We start from the raw sequence: 18,415 nt of genomic DNA, 5'->3' as shown, positions 1-18,415 counted from the left end.
AGAATGTGAAAAGAACTTACTGACATTGTTAAAAGACCTAGAGTGTTGAGAACTATAATAAGAGAATTTCTAAAAATTCTTAGATATGCCAAATGCTGTTAATATCAGGTGGATATTACTGACGTTAAAAGACCTAGAGTGTTGAGAACTATGATAAGAGAATTTCTAAAAATTCTTAGATATGCCAAATGGTGTTAATATCAGGTGGAAAAAACCTGTATTGTTTGAGAATGTAGTCTCGAGGACTAATTTATTGGTCCTGAAAGTAGAAGATGCTACTGAAGCGTTAACACAATTCCAAAATGGGTGATGAAAATGTCCATTAAATCAGCCAGGCAATGTCCACAGCATTTTATGTGTGTGTCAAGACAACAAGACACTCATCTAATACTGATGTGTTTTTGTTGTGTATCCCTCTGTCATGTGGTGATATTTAATACATTCTCCAAACCTCAGTATAGATTGGACTGCATAAGGAAATGTTCAGTGACAGCCTATTTTTCACATAACATCAACAGGAAGTAGTATTGGTGTGGTGTGTTGTGTTGTGTTGTGTTGAGGTCTGTAGTTCCGTGTACTTGGTGCAACATATTATAAATGTCTAGCCCAGTTCAAATGTGGACTCCGGACAGACCAGGTCGTAAGTGATCTACGCTCTTTTTGTTAAATAACTTCTCCACAAACTATATAGAATTATTAAATGCTGTTTTTGTGTTTGTAAACATAGTAGTCATTCACAAATTTCTTCATTGATGGTAGACTGTCAGAATATCCCTGTAACATTCTGCCATGACATTCCAGCTGTGCAGACCAACAAAAGTCACATACTCTTGGCTGGTTTGAGACCATACTGCAACTCTCCCTTTTCATATTTCACTGCTGCATTGAAGCAGACTGGTAGATGCTACCAAACATTATTGAACTGTACATGTTTCCATCAGAACTCTGCAGTCGTGATGCATCCTCCTTGATGAACAGTTATGGTGATGGGAATAGGTGATGAAACATGGGATGGAAAAGAAGTCCCATGCTTCCTGACTGAGCATAGGGGAATGATGCGGGAGACCCGCACTGCCATACTAGGCAAGATCTTAATGGAAGTGGTTTGCCGTTGCCTTCCTCTGACTATAATGGGGATGAATGATGATGATGAAGATGACACAACAACACCCAGTCATCTTGGGGCATGTGAAAATTCCTGACCCCGCCAGGAATCAAACCCGGAACCCGATGCTCGGGGAGTGAGAACGCTACCCCAAGCCCATGAGCTGCGGATATAATGAAACATGATGCAGTTAATTTGATGTGTGCGGTAATGAAAAAATTGGGTGTCTTTTAGTCCTGTAGAGACTAAAATTTGTGGTTCTTGCACTCACTTTTGGACTGTAATTATTCAATGATATCTGCAGTTCGTGATGAAATCAGAAAGCGTGACAGTGTTATATTTAGGTTGGCTGATACCCCTGACAGCCAGAAATTACTTACAGACACTTCCTTGAATAAAAAAAAAAAAAAAAAAAAAAAAAAAAAAAAAAAAAAAAGGCTATCACTAGTTTGGTACATAGGTCATATTTGCCAATCATCTGGCCAAATCTAACACCAAGCACATTTGCAGAATGAATTATGAGCTGGTGGTGCAAATTTTTGAGACTATTCAAATAAAAATCAGAAAACAAACTGTTTCCACAGTTACCTTCAGAGAGTCTACTCGTGCTTCTAAGAAACGCTTCTATCAATTTTAACATAGTAGGGCTTCTACTAGCTGAATCGTATTAAAAATAGTTGTGTTTCTGCTAGAATCTCCTCTGTGGAGTCAAAATTTCATTTTTGGGAAGAGAAAGAAATCACAGAGGGGCTAGATCAGGTGAGTAGGATGAGTGGGAGGCAGATGTAGTGCCTTCCCCCCCCCCCCCACCCCCCCACCCTCCCCTCCCGCCCCATGAATTCCCTCACAATGAGTGAGGTGTTTGCAGTTGCATTCTCATGAACAAGTCTTTGTTTTCTCATCTGTCAGGCAATCTACATCTAACATCTTCCCTCAAGATCCTCTGAACATTGCAGAAGAACTTCCCTGAAGCTGTCTGACCATATGGAAGAAATTACTTACAGACACTTATGTGAATAAAAATTACAAAAAAGCCACCATTAGTACTGACCTGAAGTTTCTGCAAAATTTGACATGCATTTTTGGCCCGCAGAGAGGATGGCGTCTTCTTCTGTGAAAATTGCTGTTTTATTTCAGGGTCATAACTGTACATGTATGATTCATCAGTAATTGATTGTGGACAGGAAATTTTGCTCAGCTTGAAGTGCTGTTTGCAGTTCGGTGTGCCCATGAACCAGATGATGTGTTTAGTTGATGTTCAAAAGATGAGGAATGGACTCCTATACAGTTCATCTCATGTTCAATTCATCAGCTAGAATTCATCATCCCATATGAAATTCCAGTGATTTCACAAACTTTGCCTTCTGCCTTTGTGGATCGCTTCATGCACTTTCTCAATTGTTTATAGCTGTGCATGTTGACAGTAAGCCCGAGCGCATGTACTCCTCCCCAGACTCCCAGCCATCTTTAAATTGACTAAACCAGTTGAATGTTCTTGCTTGGCTCAAAGACAAAAGTGTGCTTTAACATGTGACAGGTTTCAGCTGCAGTGTTATGGAGCTTAAAACAAAGCATAATGTTCCTTTGTTCCTTCAAGTCAATTTCATAATTCACTGGTACAGTAAAACATTGTGTAAAGAAATTGGCATTAGTGTTCACATTGATGATGATGCCTTGTGGCAGGCTGGCAGTTGAAAGACAGAACTAGAAATACGCAGCACCAGAAGTTTTTACTGCTGATTCTTTGGATGCAGTATTAAAATTCTCAGAAATTTTGGTTAGTACAGCTTATTCTTGTCTCCTGTGCTGTGTATCATTTACAGCTATCTTCATCGAATTATACAAACTCGCATTTGGGAAGAGTGGCCTTCTATTTCCTGCCTGACCTTCCAGACAGTAGGAGGAATGGTTCTTTTGAAAAAGACATAGTCAGTTTCCTCCTCAGTACTTCCCTTATCTGAAATTGACTCCATCTCTGATAACCTCATTATTGATACAGTATTAAACCCTAACCGTCTGTTTACAACTTTCTTCAAATAGTATTTCGTCTTTCTTATTTACAATGCATATACAAATAATTTGTCCTTAATGTGCTTAAGAATGTAAGAGAGAACCAATCACACATCGATTTCTATACCATCAGCTTTGTAGACCAGTGGTAACTGCTTCCTGTGGTACATGTTTCGTGTCATGTATATAGCATTGAATCTGCAAAAAGGTATAACTGTGGGAGGTGTTTATAAGAGGATGGAAAATTTCCAAGTAAATATTAAGTCATATGTAAAAATTATTGGAACTTTTATAAGATTATGTTGTATTCCTTACTTAGCAGATATTTCTGTCTCACTAAGTTTGACACATGCAGCAAATTGTTTATAGCACATTGCTCATTGTTATAAAATTTTGCAGCCAGTTTGTTCGTACATGGTACACATTGTCCAAAAAATGATTAGTGATTCAACCAGTATCAAACTACAGACAATCTTCCCCATGGCACGCAAAACCAAAACTGAGATTGATTTTCAGTTTCCTCTAAAAGTTCCTGTATGTTAGTCTCAGATAACATGTGTATATGCCTGCTAAGCTCCATACATTAAAAGAAGGAAGGGAAAATTGAGTGTTTAATGTCCCACCAGTGATAAGTGCATTAGATACAGCTCTTTCTGGATGAGAATGGGGAATGAAAATAGCCATGATATTTACAAAGACACCATTGGAGCACCAACTTTACTAAATGATTTACGGAAACAATAGAAAACCTAAATGTATGCTAGACAATGAAATGAACCACACCCTCTTGAATGTGACACCAGTCTGTCATTGCACACTCACTTAAACTCTTCCTGTTGAAGCATTGTCACTGGTATCCACTAATTTGTAAATGAGAGCCTTCCACTTATAGTTAACTTCAACATACACCCACTTTACGCATTCAGTGAAATTTTCATGTCACTTGACAGTTTTGGTCTGCAAATAACAAGTTACTGCTGCTTTCACTTGGGCGTTACCTTACTTGGATTGCACCTGATACTTCCTGATCACTTAAAGATCTGCATTTAGTCTGGTGTTTCCTGGTAAATGAGTAGTGCTGCAGTTAATTTGTGCCTTGAAAGTGTAACCTAAAACTACAGGTTGAAGTCTACTTACAAGGTAGCAGCATATACACTTACAATAGCTAAAATATTTACTTGCTTTCTGCCAACAGTGAATATCATTTGGGTTTATGCCTGCTGCGAAACTTCTTGGTGCACTGATACTTAGCAGGGTCAGATAAATGTACATTCATAAGAGCTTTTCACACCAGAATACTATAACGCTTGGTAAATGGTAACAAATTTTCTCAGTTACTGTAGTTGTGTTGCTGTTTTTTTTAATAGAGGTGCTGATTTGCACTCTCAGAGGTAAGTGTATCAACCAAAATAAATATTCTGAAAGTTCTCTCTTCTTACCTCCTCACAATCTTTACAACACACATTTCCTAAAGAATATTAATGCAATGGTCACAGATGTATTTAGTCCATTCATATGTGCTTTTATATAGCTTGCCAATAAATGGGTGCAACTAACAAATATTTTTTTAAAATTTTTCCTTGTCCTCTGTCTGTGTACTTAGCACTTGCATGTCATTTGCTGTTATGCTATGTTTTTGCAACAATATGCTCTTTACTCATAAATGACGTGTCTTAAAATGTATTTCTTGTACATTACTGTAAACATTCTGATTTGTTTATTCATGTGTTAAGTGATTTTACACATTAGGATATGCATATATTTTTGAAAATTGATACATGTACCCCTGTGAAATATTTTCCATGAATTTATAAATGTTTCTTCTCATACCCAGCACACAGAAATATTCAGTTAGTTATAAAATTAATCATTGTCCATCCTATGTATCCTTTAGCCTCAATCTTACCCTTTTTGTACACTCACAAAGATAACGTTTTTCCTTGTTTGTTGTAGTGTACTTTAGTAAATAGAAATACAACTGTATGAAAATAAAAACTGTGATATTTTATGACTGTAAATGTTTCAAAAGCTAGAAATTTTACAACAAGTAAATGAATTAATTTTGAAATATTTGTTGTGCTTAATAACAATAAACATCTGTTCAATCTTGGATCTTGACATCACTTGACTAATTTGTCATTTCATTCATAATCAGTTGTGCGATTGTATAGTTTGATAATCGTAAATTACTTGAAAAATTATGTAATAGTCTGTGGACAGAGTAAAAATCTCATTGAGCATATCAAAGCTGAAATGGACACATTATAACAAACATCAGGTAGCTTCTCATATAGTTGTTTATAACTTATGACAATACTATCTAATTTTCTTTTGTAATGTCAGCCACTTGTTTTGTGCATCTTTTCCATGGAAATTTAGACTAAAATTAATTTAAAAGTGCCATTGCAGAAATGGAGGTCTCATTTTTGATTGACAGGAGCGGCTTGCAGGCCAGCGATTAAACATTATTATTGTTGCGGAAGGAGCTATAGACCGTGATGGACAACCGATTACTTCAGAGAAAGTGAAACAGGTTGTTGTAGAAAACTTGCAGCAAGACACCCGTATAACTGTACTTGGACATGTGCAGCGAGGTGGCAATCCATCTGCATTTGACCGAGTATTGGTAAGCTTTTCATTTGCTGAAGTTAACTAAACAGTTTTAATTAAAATCTTTTATAAAGTTATTTTTATGTCCTCATATAATTGCACATAATGCTTATTGAAAACCTTTGCTTACAAACATATGAAAATGTTACACTTTTTATTGTGGAAAGTACTGTTATATCCAGTCTGGAACATTTGACAGCCCTGCAACATACTAACTTCCTGTGTTGTTTATAAAAGTTATTTGTCACCAGTGCTGCATATAATGTCTGCATTGTGTACAACTGCAAGGCTGCTATAGCTTACCTTTTATCAATGGCTTTTTGTGGGTTTTTTGTTGCTGTTGTTAAGTCATCTCCTCAAGAACATTAAACATCATGCAGTTATCCTTCCATTGAATAAACACTTGTGACATGAATGGTGAGACCCAGTAGATTTAACATTCCTGTATTATGGATTTGTATGATTACTTTTCATACTTAATTGTATACATAACTTTCTCTTCCTTTATTAGGGCTGCCGTATGGGAGCTGAGGCAGTTCTGGCTTTGATGGAAGCAACACCAGGTTCCGAAGGAGTTCTTATCTCTCTAGCTGGTAATCAGGCTGTTCGGTTGCCATTAATGGAATGTGTAGAAAGGACAAAAGCTGTTGCAAAAGCTATGGCTGACAAACAATGGGATAAAGCAGTTCAACTTAGAGGCAGGTACGTGTGTTTGTGCCATATTCACTTGAAATGAAGTCTAATTTTATGACATGTTACTGCCTTAGTGCTATCCCACCGACTAGTGAGGCCAGTGACTAATCTGCTGGATGCTGTTTTACCAGATACACATGAGCTTCTGCTTTTTTGATCAACTTCTTGTAAAAATTATTTTTATTGAGAAGTAATAAAATTACTTTTGAGATACAAACAATAATAAACATACTGTGTTTGCTAGCATATAAAACTGACCAGCATAAAAGATGCACCCCACTTTTCAAGACTTTATTTTTAGAGGAAAAAAATTTAACACTTAATACATCAATTAGTGCAAGACATTTGTGGTGTATGCACATACATCAAATATCCGTGCAATATAAATAGGAAAAAGGTACTCACATTTTAATTTTCATCCTCAGATCTGCAGAATTCATCCTCAGAAGTGAAGGAAGAAATACTTGAAGCCGTCGCGTCACAATCTGAATTCTCATTCAATAAATTATCCGGTGTACCCTCCAGTGTGTTAACTGATTCCACTCTTCTTAAATGATTTAATCACTGTTTCAGTAGTTATAGAGTTCCATGAAGCATTGACCTATGCACAAACTTTAGAAATGCTAGCTCTCTTTCTCTTTCCCAGTGGCATCGTTTCGGAATCTGTAGATTGCATCCATCTGTTCCATTCCTCCTCCATAAGTCCTGTAAATGGTCTGTTGATACAGACATGTAATGGTTGAAGTAAACTAATAATCCCTCTTGGAATTATAGCTAACTAGTCTTTAATTCATTCAATCTGTTTTTAACATTTTCTGTTCTGTGAGAATGAAATTGATTCTATACCAACAGGGCAGAATTCTTTTGTGTATGATTCTTTTTGTGCCCTGAGTTATTAACAATAGTAGTCTTTATGCTCTTGGACTCGACATTTCTGTTGGAAGGCACATGAGAGATAACGGAGTCTCATCTATGTTTCCATTTTGTGGAAGTTCAGGCTTTTCTCTTTTCCTTGCATTTAAGGACAAATTGATGAATTCAACAAGTTATTCTTCATGCTTGGCTGTCATCATATGTGATATTTTTATCTTGGCCCACATAGAAAGTTGATTTCTTCACAAATCTTTGAACGGCTTTATGTTGATCTAATAAAGTTGGCAAAACCTCTATTGGTGGATACTATTTTGCTTGATAAATGGTCATTTTGGTAGTAACTGAAATTCCCACTTGTCTGTTCCTAAAATCCGAGTTCTGGGTTCTGCTTCAAGTTTTGCCATTTAACTGCTTCATTTCTCAGATTATGTTTACTGTGAGGTGCTTTCTTTAAAACATCTTCCCTGTTCCGCCAGCTTCTTATCATTTTTTTCAGTTGGAGGTGGCCCAAAATTTCTTTCTGCAGCCCTGTTTCAATGCTCTTTAGAATATAGAATCACTTGCAGCTTAAATGCAACAGTATGGCAATGTCATTTTTCAGTCATAGCTTACAAATAAAACCACAATATGGTACGACACAAGTGGATCTCTACATTAAACACAACAATAACTGAAGCTTGAATAAACAATATAAAAATTGTTAATAAGAGCCCATGTGCATCCATTGAATCCTATACAGTTATAATGCTCAAAATTCGGAAGGAAGCTAACAACGAATTGCTTCAAACTTAAACGTAGGAAGTTTGAGAAATGGAGCTTATAGATACCTACCGTAACTTGCTACCAACACATGACACGCATCCAGTTTTTGGACCTATATCCGAAGGGAAAAAAAGTGTGGGAATATAATGGTATATTATAGTGAAATGTGTAATCCAAATTACTTTTATTGGGAAGCAATAAAACTAGGTTGGGATGAAATAACAATTTACTTATATTTTATTGAAATATGTAATCTCAATTTGTGTGTGCGCATGTGTGGGCGGGTGTGTGTGTGTGTGTGTGTGTGTGTGTGTGTGTGTGTGTGTGTGTGTGTTGTTGATGAAGGCCTTCTGTTGTTTGATCTGTCAAACTAAAGGAATACATTCCAGAATCTTGCTAATTTGTAAATGGAAGAAAAGTTGATAAAGAAATGTCCTTTGGGGTTTGAATATAAATGGCCAGGTCTCTCTATGGGAAGGATACAATAGAGAAAGGCTTCTCTGACACCCCAAAAAATAGTATTTTTTCATGTGGGCTGGTTATAGATTACTGTCCTTGGTACTGTTTTTAAATGTAATTATTCATCTAAATGTCATTGGATGAAAAAAAGTCAGCTATAATACATTAGGTATGCAGATCATTAATTTACTAACAGTTTAATCTATTTCTCACTCAGTCACTATGGAAACTGCTTTTAAAGAATTTTCTGTCTGTAATTCAGAAACACCTATTTAAAGAGCATAACCAAAGCTCATACTTTCATGCTCTTTAAAAAATTAAGTATTTTTCACCTCTTTGATTTCACAAATAGCTTGAGTTCTTTAACATTTCTTCCATGGGGTGATACTAAGAAATAAGAATCATTTCAAATAACTCCACATCAGTTTGTATCATTCATGGTTTGCTTTTTTTAAACTCAAATGTTGTAAATATGCTTTCAATTTCATTAACATTCAGTGCAATGGTAAAGATGTTTTCAACGTAAAGGTTGATTTTTAACACCCCTGTGCTTCATTGGGCATGATCCTGTAGTCTGAGACTCGCACACTGCCCAGAGGTCTCTGCACTTCATGCAGTCAACCCCAAATCAAAATCATGCAAGATCAGGGGCATTAAGATGGCAGCTCCTCCACAGTGGTGGCCCTGTGTGTGGTGCTTGTAATGCAGCCAGGGGAAATGTACACTGCTGGCAGAAACTAAAATATTCTCAGACCTAAGAAAGGATTGAATATTCATGGACTGGAAAGATTATATAATATATATATATATATATATATATATATATATATATATATATATATATATCTAAAAACAAAGATGATATGAATATAATAGAGGGAAACATTCCACGTGGGAAAAATATATCTAAAAACAAAGATGATGAGACTTACCAAACAAAAGCGCTGGCAGGTCGATAGACACACAAACAAACACAAACATACACACAAAATTCTAGCTTTCGCAACCAACGGTTGCCTCGTCAGGAAAGAGGGAAGGAGAGGGAAAGACGAAAGGATTTGGGTTTTAAGGGAGAGGGTAAGGAGTCATTCCAATCCCGGGAGTGGAAAGACTTACCTTAGTGGGAAAAAAGGACAGGTATACACTCTCACACACACACATATCCATCCACACATATACAGGCACAAGCAGACATTTGTAAAGGCAAAGAGTTTGGGCAGGGAAAAGGTTGATCCCTGCTCAAACTCTTTGCCTTTACAAATGTCTGCTTGTGGATGGATATGTGTGTGTGCGCGCGAGTGTGTACCTGTCCTTTTTTCCCCCTAAGGTAAGTCTTTCCCCTCCTGGGATTGGAATGACTCCTTACCCTCTCCCTTAAAACCCAAATCCTTTCGTCTTTCCCTCTCCTTCCCTCTTTCCTGACGAGGCAACCGTTGGTTGCGAAAGCTAGAATTTTGTGTGTATGTTTGTGTTTGTTTGTGTGTCTATCGACCTGCCAGCGCTTTTGTTTGGTAAGTCTCATCATCTTTATATATATATAATTTTAGAGAGGAGTGGCCCAGCAGCAGAGAATAAGCAAAGGTGTAGCAATTATAATAAAAGAAGCCCAGAAGAAAGAAATACAAGCTACGAATATATCTCAGACAGAATTATACTGGTATGTCCGACATACTAATCTGTGTCTGTGTTGGAGGAGGGTAAGGGATAAAAATTGGAACCGTTTTAGAAAAGGTTACAAAAAGTGGCAAACAGATTTGCTAATACTGGTCAGATTGTCTTAGGAGGAGGCCACTTGTGTCTGTGTGTTTATTGATCTTTGGTTGCACCTGTGCATCCAGTGCAAATATACAATGTCTTAAAAAGGTTTAAAATGTATATTAAAAAAACTTCAGTTAAATGGCGCATAATATATAAAAACCAAACACATGCAACATGTTAAGATAATGCTGAAATAAATAAATTGATCCCTTAAGTTAAGTCAGATTTCAAACAGTGCAAAAGAATATCCCCCCCCCCCCCTCACTCTCTCTCTCTCTCTCTCTCTCTCTCTCTCTCTCTCTCTCTCTCTCTCACACACACACACACACACACACACACACACACACACACACACACACTTAATTTCATAGGTTCTTTTGGAGAAAGATTGATTAACAGTAGTGGACACTGAGAGATTTTGTTAAGTTGTAATGAACTGAAGATACAGAATACCTTTTTAAAGAAAGGATGTACATAATTGCATATGGGCTGCAAGAGATTTTATATGGATAATTGATTACCTCATAAAAAAATAATGAAATAGCCAAACAGGTTGCCGATGTTAGAGTACTATCTTCTGCTGTACGAGCCTGAAATGTTTGCTGGCTAGAAGAGACAAAGAAGAAATCAAGAGTGACAATAAGTAGTTCATAAAATATGTCAGCCACAACAAGAGAGTGTTAAACTTTTTCCAAACTCTTCTAATTTAGGAACTCCAGCAAAGCCTGACAAAAAGTGACATAAAGAATGGAAGGATATTGAAAATGCTGTCAACAAATTAACTACAGAAGATGTAGGAAAGAAAAGAAAATTTAGAAGAAAGTAAGTCATGACTATCTGGACTGAAGAAATTTAAGTGTTTGTTTGGACTGAAGAAATTTAAGTGTTTGTTGAGGAAGAGTATGCAGCATACAGAACACTGTTAGACAATACTACAGCAGAGGATTGGTAAGTCTGTTAGAGAGAGAGAAATATAGTAAAGGTACATGTGTGACAGACTTTCTCTTAGGAGGCATTGAAAATGTTACATAAAGAACCGAAAGACACTATGAAACTAAATGGGACTGATGAGGAACACTGCCCCTCATACTACAGAAATCCTCGATATGAAGATGAGAAAGCTGAGGAAGAGAGACAGTCAGATCAACATCACAGTTTAGACAGCATGTCTTCTGGAGATGTTACTGACACAGTAAGAGCCTTAAAAGAATAAGAAGCAGCAGGAATTGGCAGTTTAATGTGGACTTTTATTTAGTGTTTTAAATTAAGCAAATAAACAGTTATTCGTGGTTGAAAAGCTTCAGCAGCAGGTAGGTTTTGGTGACTTCCAAATCCATCATAATGGAGTTAGTTTGCCTGTAGAATGGAAGACATAATAGAGGCACTAAGACCATTTATTGGAAGTAAAATTCAGTGGAGAAGACAATAAAACCACAGAGACAAATACCTAGGTAGTACTTATCATCAGGAGGTTACATTCCAGTATTGTCGATAAATGTTTAAAAGGGAAAACACTAATCCTAGCTGTCTTCACCAAGATACAAATTAATAGTTTAAAAGCTGGGATTATTTTTTTTTTTTTTTTTTTCAGTTTTAAATTTGTATTGGCGGTACTGGAATTTCACATTTTGAAGTTAAAAACTGGCCAGCCCTTTGTCTATATATAATTTTATATTAGAGACACATGCTCATTGTGCAGACTTTGAAATGATTCTTCATTTAGACTGAAGTTTTTCTTAGAATTAAATGTCATAAAACCCACACACAGGACTTCAAGATGGGATACAAATGTGTCACGTACACTCAAGGTTAGCTGAGGTGGTGTACTTTTTCTTCTACTGGTGGTTATCTTTCAGTTGCCACATTATTGGCATGAGTTTGGATATTGTCACTGGAGAAAGGCAGTGTGGGTTGGGCATGTGAGGTACATTGTTGTGTTGAAGAAGAGAGTCTGCCAATTGATTTCGTGGGACATAATCGATTTATCTGTGAGAGTTCGAATAAGTTGCAAGTATTTCATTTAAATTAAATATTGCTGAGTGTTGAACATACTGCTACTATATAATGAATGTAAAGTTTTGTGACCTCTTGAGTGATAGGCACTTACATCCGAACTTATATCAGATTAACTTTGGAAGGGTTAATAATGTGATATATCTCAACTCAAGGACTACTCAAATAGAAATAGAAATTTGTGATATATATAGATTGGATGTGACTGACTTCAGACAGGCATTAATTGACTATTTGAAACTAAGGTCTGACAATTGTGAAACTTGATGTCAACCCTTTCACGGCTATGGGCATACACATATGCTATGTTCTTAGAGGACCCGGATGGTTACCCAGCAGGTAGAATGTCCAGATGGCTAATGGCAAGTAGAAAGACCTGACAGCTAAGGACATTCGTGTACTTTTGGGTGTGGGAGCAGGTAAATGTGCACAGTAGAATGGTGACTCTGCGTTGTTCGCATTTCAACGTTTCTGCCTACACTGTTGTTATCTGCTCTTCTTTGTAATGACAAAAAATGCTACGGCTTTCATGTGGTCCTGGTTCCTACCTGCTTAAGAGTCAATCTGATACATACAGTTTGATTTCCTAAGCTGCACAAAAAAATGATACAAGCATATATAATCTGAAGATTATGAATTACCTTAATGAACTAATGCATCAGATGTTGCAACAACTGAACAGTGCTGCAAAATTCATGCAGTTTCTTAGCAACGCTTGCAGCCATGCAGAACAGAAAATGGCACGCATGACCAAGAAAATGTAATTAGATTTCCTAATCTGCAAGGTACACGATTCACACACATATAATGTGAAAGGGCATGAATTATCCTATAGGACTGATGTATCAGATGCTACAAAAGGTGAACAGCACAGCAAAATACATGCAGTTTCTCGACTGTTTCTTGCTGCGTGGTACAGGAGACAGTCTGAGATTTAGGCGTTTTCTCTAGGAGCTGTTCACTATAAAACTATATATCTCGAAACTCATTTGTCCAATGATAATGACATTTCAAAGGTTATAGGATTTATATTGTTAGAGTAAACCTCAGGTTACAGAATTTTTCTGAAATAACATTTCCTCAGCCCAGGATAAACATATAAGAGAGAGGTTGGATTAGTCTTGACACTTTCCTTTGTGGTTGTAAGAACCTGCAACCACTGTGACCTAGGACTGTGTCAGCCAGCTGCTGGCAAGGCACACAGTACATTTGCCCTCTTTAGCCAGCCAGGCAAGTGAGACGCTTGACCCTGCAGCTGCGAAAGATTTAAAATTTTTCTTAATTCACATTTTGCTCTCTTTAAAAAAGAAAATTCGACTGTGATCGTATTCATTACATTGCACAGTCATTTTTAGGAACAAATGTAATCTATGGATACGAGGCCCACCACTCATCAGTTGGTTGGTACCTGAATATTACCAAATTATAATGCTAAAAATGGATAGAGTAGTCACAAGGGGATATTTCAGTTGACATATCATTTTTGAAGTACTCATTTCATGTATAGATAACAATTTCCATCTGTGGAACCAAATCATGTTAGACATGTCCTGAAAAGTAACAGGACTTTATAAGTTTAAGTATTACGTTGTTAAAGCGAACTGAGCCTTTTCATTTTGGCTGAGGAAAATATTGTATAGAATGTTTCCAAGCCAAAGAGAGTTGGTTACAACACTGATCAGATGATTTTATCCAGAGGCTGAGGTTTCATATAATTTTGATCAAAATATCAGACATTCTAGTGGATTGGGAGCAAGGGAACTTTTAAGAACCACCCTCCATGATCTTGGGGTAGATTTCTCTTCCTCGAATACCATGTAGTAGTGAGGCATCTCTTTCAGTTCAGATAATCTGAAATTCCAAAGATATTAATGTCTTTGCATTTTGATGGGTAGTCGCAGTGAGCTTCTAAAATAGCATCCCGCATTTTTTGTAACATTATTAGCCACTGAGCAGCAACTAACATATTAGCCTTCCTTTCCCAAATGGAACTGCACTTGTTTTTTTATTGCAGAATAGTAGGTTCTAGTGAATTCTGGTTCTCTTCTTCATTAGCAGAAATCAGTGTAAATTTAAAAAACATTTACAAATTACTCTTTCATTCCTTTGTAGTTTGTTCAAATCCTCTGAAGAACAGTAAAACACATTTTATTGTTACAGAAGCATAAAAGTCAGGGTGGTGCATCATTTCAGCTATTAATATCCCCTCCCTCCCCCTGCCCCCCCAAAAAAAAACAAATTTTAAAATACCTGTTTACTTTGTACTTTCGCCCGCGCTCGCGCGCACTTGTGTGTTTGTTTGTGTGTGTGTGTGTGTGCGTGTGTGTGTGTGTGTGTGTGTGTGTGCGTGTGCGTGTGCGTGTGCGTGTGCGTGTGCGTGTGCGTGTGCGTGTGCGTGTGTGTGTGTGTGTATATTTTCTTTTGGTGTCTCAGTACATAGCATATATTCTATATTTCCAGGAGTTTTGAAAGAAATCTGTACATCTACAAAATGCTGACAAGACTAAAACCTCCTACTCCAGTTGGTGATGCTGTACAGGTGAGGACATATTTTGATGTGTAATTGAGTGTAATGCCACTGATGTTTCAGTAGTGTAATATTGTTATATGACTGGTTTACATCAGTAACAATGTATGTAGAAATTATACTCTGACAGACCATATTTAGAAACTGCAAAAATTTAATAAGACTGAGAGCTACAAAGCAGTAGGTAATTAATAAGTTTTTCATGGGCTTTCTTTTCTTATAATATTGAATAAAAAGAAAGTTGGAAAGACATAGAAAGAAGACAAATATGACAAAGGGGAAAATATGGCTTCATGTCATTTAGATTGTAATCACCAATTTTATATGATTGGATAAAATGTGAGAAAATTTCAGTCAGTCTCCATTGTCTCAGGGTGGCTGTACATGCTTGGCTTAGATAAATTAATATAATGTACAAATGAAAAGCAGAATACAGGCAGTGATGTCACAGTTGACTCACATTCCATATCCTTTGTTGCTACTGAAGAAGAATGCTTGGTGCTAAAAGTGTGAAGGGCCTCTTACCATTTGTGTGTCACTGTTGGCTCAGGTACTGTTTTTGCTTTTATATAACCACAATTTCTTATGGTATTTCCATAAATGAAGAATTCAAGGTTATTCATAACAATTGTAAAAAAAAAAACGTTCTCTTGAACTTTTAGTGAAAGTATTCTGTTTCCAGTGCTATATTTAATCTGTTTGTAGCAGACCATGGAAAATAGGTGCTACTTTAATTATTTGTAATATTTCTACGAATGTATGCCCATAGTACATGTTGAAAGAAAAAAGGGAGAAAAGCATGTTATGGCCATTGCTTTGAAATTTGTTTTCTTTGTTTTGAAATATCTCTGTCTACAACTTTGTATTTGTTGCTGTTGAAATAATTTGTTAATGTTATGCCGTAACTTTATGATATGCTGTCTTGAAGTGATGTCTGACAGTGCCCTTCTTTTTCAAATCTGTAGACTCTTCTTGGTAGTCTTTTCTAATTTCATTCAAAAGAGAATAAAACTTCCTTCATTCTATCAATAATATATACTGTTTGTGTAAACAGTTAGAATCATATCAGCAATTGAGATTACTGGCAATATTCACTGTCTACTAGAGTTAGTTGAGGTTAAAGTCATATTTTAAACATTTCCAACTCAGTGTTGCTTTTGTGAATAGCCTTTCAATTAATGTTTGAGTAATTATTGCTTTGTCTCTTTGTGCTGCAATCAAACTGTAGCTGTGCAAGGTAAGCCACTGACATTACTGACAGCTTCTTTTGAATTCATTATATAATTATTTATTTCAGTAACATTCCAAAGAGCAGGGACAAATATGATATCTGCTATCTGAGACTTTTTAGAGTGTAGTCACTCTTTTATAATATCATCTGCTCTCAGTAGGAAGATGACCAGAAAAATAGAGGTGTAATTATCAAAACACATACCGAAAGGAAAAAAAGAAATGAAAGAATAACCTTATGCTACCAGTGATCTTTAATCTTTAGTTAGTTTAGTTAGGGCAGGGTAACATTAGTGGTATATGGCAGGCAGAGCCATTTAAGTCAGTCTAAACTCCACAGTGAGGGATAAAAATAATATTAAAGTAAGGAATGGTATACAATAAAGTTATCCTGATAAATTAAGTGCAGTGATAAGAAGGCAGTTGAAAGGGTTCCTATCCTTACTCCTTCATATATTGTCGACCTCATGCTGTATGTTAACAGTTCATATGGCAATTTTGTCTTTATTCATTATGATTCAGAGAAGGTCATTCGATAAAGATTCAAACCAACTTCATAAATACGTGGGGTCCTCACCAGTGTCCACACCTGTGACTGTTTCACCTTGAACTGTTCGCTAGACTTCATCATGTGACCAAGATATTGGGGGCTGTCTGTTCTAGTTGATATGTACAATTTCTAACCTTTTCCCAATTCTCCTCAGTATTTCACAGCTTGTAACATGATCATTTCAAAAGATGCTGATCTTTATAACAGCCCACAGAAGAGACCCAAGCATAATTTTTCTGTTAAGCAGTTTTAGCCTTGCTACCCTACCATCTCAAAATTCGAGATGGGGATGCAAACCAACAGGGTGATTGTTCAGATGAAGACCATACCATCGCTGTTCTAGATGTCGAGGTTGGTCTGAGGTAACCAGTGAATCCCTGAGGCAACCTTCCCTCCACTGCTATCTTCCTACCTTGGACGAATGACAGGGAAAAAGACAGAGGATAAACCTCACTATTGAGATGGCTTTCATACTTCAGTGGAACTTGAATGTGTTCAGGACAGATGTGGAGGAACTGCATCTAGTACACTGGGGTAGACCGATGTGTATATTTCCTCAAGAGAGACATTTTAAATTCTGACACCTCTGAGCTATGTGGATACATTATTCATGAAATGATGACCTTAGTGGAGAGAGAGAGCTAAAAGAGTGGCTGTTTTCATAAACAAGGCATACCACCCATTCTCTCACTTCCTCACAACCAACCTATAAGCAGTTGCTGTATTAGTACGTGTACATCATAAGTTAATAGTATGGCCACTCCGCGTGCCCCAACTTGAGGCGTTCTACAAGAGGCTCTCAGTGAACTCCTTATTCATCTCCCCCAACCCTTCCTTCTCTGTGGTGATCTTAATGCACACAGTACGCTTTGAGGCTCTGCGACCACCTGCCCCAGGAGAACAATTTAGAGCCTTCATGTCCACACTTGCATGTTTGTTGAGTGTGGGGCAGAACAAACACTTCAGCACTAAAACGGGGTCATTCACTGTATCAATTTCTTTGTACGCTCTCTGGCCCTCGCACACACAGCTCAGTGAAGAATGGTTGATGACTTACACTCAAGTGGTCACTTCCTGATCTGGTTTCATATTAGAGACTGACTGTTATAAGCTGCTCCACTAAGAGTGCAGATGTGTGGCAGACCATCAGAAGGATTTTGGAGAGGAGGAGAAATGTGTCTGTTGACTGCTGCAGACCAACCCATAAGACACTGGCCAGATTATGATAGCTTATTTTCCAATAGTTAGTGCCACTGCCAGTCAGAATTCAGCATTCCAATGCTACAGAGTAGCTGCTGAGAGGGGCTGTTGGGAGTTCAGTTCCACACAGAAGAAGAATACAACTGCCCCTTCTCCAAGTGGTTGCTAGATTCTGTGTTACCTGCAGCTTGTGACATGGTGCCTGGTCATGATGGGGTCCATCACAATATATCATAGCACCTCACAGAGTGGCGCAAAAAATTATCCTCGCTCTTTTTCACCTCGTTTATGCATACAGATACTTTTCCAACTCAAGGTGAGAGGCAATTTTACTTCCATTTTAAAACCTGGAAAGAATCACAAATACTTGAGTAATTGCCATTGTGTTGCCCTCATTAGTTGTGTGTGGACGGTTAACTACCCCTTGTTTGTAGCCTAGAATCCAGGCAGCTCCTTGATCATTTTCTTTGTGTGAGCTCAGGAGGAATCACCTTTGATAACCTGGGCCTCGTGAAAGCAGCTATGCAACGTCATCTACTGGGTATATTTTTTGACATCGAAAAGACCTACATGACTTCTTGGGGGCAAATTGTCATAAGGCAGCTCCATGAATGGGGTTTTTGAG

General features: G+C 37.2%; 1 protein-coding gene across 3 annotated transcripts in view; it reads left to right on the top strand.

The window, feature by feature from the left end:
* Positions 1-18,415, top strand: part of LOC126174439 (ATP-dependent 6-phosphofructokinase) — an 85,132-nt gene that overhangs the window by 42,471 nt on the left and 24,246 nt on the right. For all 3 annotated transcript variants that reach the window (XM_049921038.1, XM_049921036.1, XM_049921035.1), the window contains exons 7-9: positions 5,553-5,741; positions 6,237-6,427; positions 14,744-14,822. In XM_049921038.1, the coding sequence (XP_049776995.1) occupies positions 5,553-5,741; positions 6,237-6,427; positions 14,744-14,822 (459 nt within the window). The remainder of the gene's footprint in view (positions 1-5,552; positions 5,742-6,236; positions 6,428-14,743; positions 14,823-18,415) is intronic.

This window comes from Schistocerca cancellata, chromosome 1, assembly GCF_023864275.1.
Source record: "Schistocerca cancellata isolate TAMUIC-IGC-003103 chromosome 1, iqSchCanc2.1, whole genome shotgun sequence".
Taxonomy (NCBI): Eukaryota; Metazoa; Arthropoda; class Insecta; order Orthoptera; family Acrididae; genus Schistocerca; species Schistocerca cancellata.
This window is presented reverse-complemented; position numbering and strand designations above follow the sequence as displayed.